The sequence below is a fragment of the Meira miltonrushii genome (genome assembly GCF_003144205.1).
Source record: "Meira miltonrushii strain MCA 3882 unplaced genomic scaffold FA14scaffold_25, whole genome shotgun sequence".
In the NCBI taxonomy this organism is placed as follows: domain Eukaryota; kingdom Fungi; phylum Basidiomycota; class Exobasidiomycetes; order Exobasidiales; family Brachybasidiaceae; genus Meira; species Meira miltonrushii.
This window is the reverse complement of record NW_020289967.1, coordinates 1-2,037: the sequence shown is the minus strand read 5'-3', so window position 1 is coordinate 2,037 and position 2,037 is coordinate 1. Positions and strand designations below refer to the sequence as shown.

Here is a 2,037-nt window from a genome sequence, read left to right as displayed (position 1 = left end):
TCGATGTTGAAAAAGATAGCGGAAGTGTGGATGGCAAAGAAAAGCATACCGCCGGTACGGGAGGCTCTGCGCTTCAAGAAGTAAGCAAGGGTAGCAGAGAAGAAGAAGAAAGCGTCCAAGTTGTCGAAAAGACAATTGCAAACGTTGCTGGCCCTGTCACCTTGGAAGCGGATGGAGGATCGAAAGTTGCTTTGAGCAACGGTTCGATGGGAGTCATTTGTGATCCGGTGAATCGATCATTGATCATCTCTGATGAGATTCTGGGATATGGCTCCTCCGGCACGATCGTTTTCAAGGGGAATTTCCAAGGTTGTGCAGTAGCTGTAAAGAGGCTATTGAGAGATTTCGTTGATGTTGTGTCCAAGGAGGTCTCGTTGTTGGAGTCTGCTGACAATCATGCAAACGTAATCCGATACTTTTACAAAGAGGTGACCGATTCATTCTTGTATATCGCCTTGGAATTGTGCCCTGCAAGTCTTGCCGAAGTTATTGAAAAGCCAAACGAGCATCAATCTTTGAGCGCCATTCTAAAACCGAAAAAAGCACTCTCGCAAATTGCTTCAGGTTTACAGCACCTTCACTCCCTTTCAATCGTTCATCGTGATATCAAGCCACAAAACATCTTGGTCTCACAAACTTCAAAAGGGGAATTGAAGATGCTCTTGTCAGATTTTGGGCTTTCGAAAAGGCTCGACGGAGTTGCACAAACGAGCTTCAGTCAAACAGTAAACAATCCCGGAGGAACTTTTGGCTGGCGTGCTCCAGAGATCTTGCGTGGTGATGTCAACCTAGATGCAGGTGCTGATACTTGCGATAGTACTTCGTCCTTCACTTCCGTAAGCGATCAAGAAAACGGTGGCGAGTCAAAGCGTTCAGAAGATCGGAAACGATTGACAAGAGCAGTCGACATTTTTGCATTAGGGTGCTTGATGTATTACGTTTTATCCAATGGCGATCATCCTTTTGGCTCACGCTTTGAGAGGGAGATGAACATCTTGCGACGATCGATAGATCTTCAACGTTTGGATGGATTGGGAGAAGAGGGACATGAAGCTCAACATTTGATCTGTGCAATGACCAAATATGAGCCTGAGCAAAGGCCAGATGCATTGAAGATTTTGTCGCATCCATACTTTTGGGATTCTCATCGTAGATTATCCTTCTTGCAGGACGCAAGTGATCGATTTGATATTATGGAGCGTGATCCTCCAGTCGCTTCCCTCGTCCTCGTGGCACTGGAGGCGAACGCAGTGGACATTGTTGGAAATGATTGGCATCGTCGATTGGATCGACAAGTGATGGAAGACTTGAACAAGAGAAGGAAGTATGACCCAAAAAGTATTGCCGCTCTCTTACGTGCAATTCGAAACAAGAAACATCACATACACGACCTGCCCCATAACGTGAAGAGACTCTTCACAATCGCAGGCGGTGGGACAGTGATGACTAGCATAGAAAGTGGTAATGCAAACTGCGGAATCGGGAATTCTGGCGCCAACATCACGTCACATCAAGTGCAATTGCTGCCGGATGGCTTCTTGGCCTACTTTACTTCAAGATTTCCCCGTCTGTTTCTACATACGTATGAAGTAGTGGATTCGTATCCGGTTCTGAAATCTGAATCTTCCTTCTTGCTGTACTTCAAACCTTTTTCCGATGAAATTTGACGACGGAAAGCAGAAACAAGTTGTCCTGATGTATTTGTATAGAGCAATGCATATTTTGTACCATACTCCTTTAGATCCTGTATGTGTACGCCTGGATTGTCGAGACGATCTGGTGTGAAAATCTTGTCATATGCGGCCTGGTTGGATATTCGCTCCCATATCACTGCATCTGACGAACGTTGGGTTGGGGAATCCGAAGCGAACTATCGTGAACAATGTCGAGATTCGAATCGATCGATTTGGCGAGCGAAGGCGTTCCATATCTATTACTGTATCGAGCTAGCTGTATGCTGTGAGGGAAAAGAAAGACAGAGAACTATCTATATAAATTCTCAATAAAGAGAACCCTCCACCATCTGTCGAACCTTTT

The 2,037-nt window shown here is 45.4% G+C and overlaps 1 protein-coding gene across 1 annotated transcript; it reads left to right on the top strand.

The window, feature by feature from the left end:
• Window positions 1-206: 206 nt before the first annotated feature.
• FA14DRAFT_151875 (kinase-like protein) lies at window positions 207-1,667 on the top strand (the record flags this gene model as incomplete). Its single annotated transcript, XM_025497486.1, has 2 exons — window positions 207-1,431; window positions 1,516-1,667. 2 exons carry the CDS (start codon window positions 207-209, stop codon window positions 1,665-1,667), a joined length of 1,377 nt encoding a protein of 458 aa, XP_025351480.1.
• Window positions 1,668-2,037: the final 370 nt, after the last annotated feature.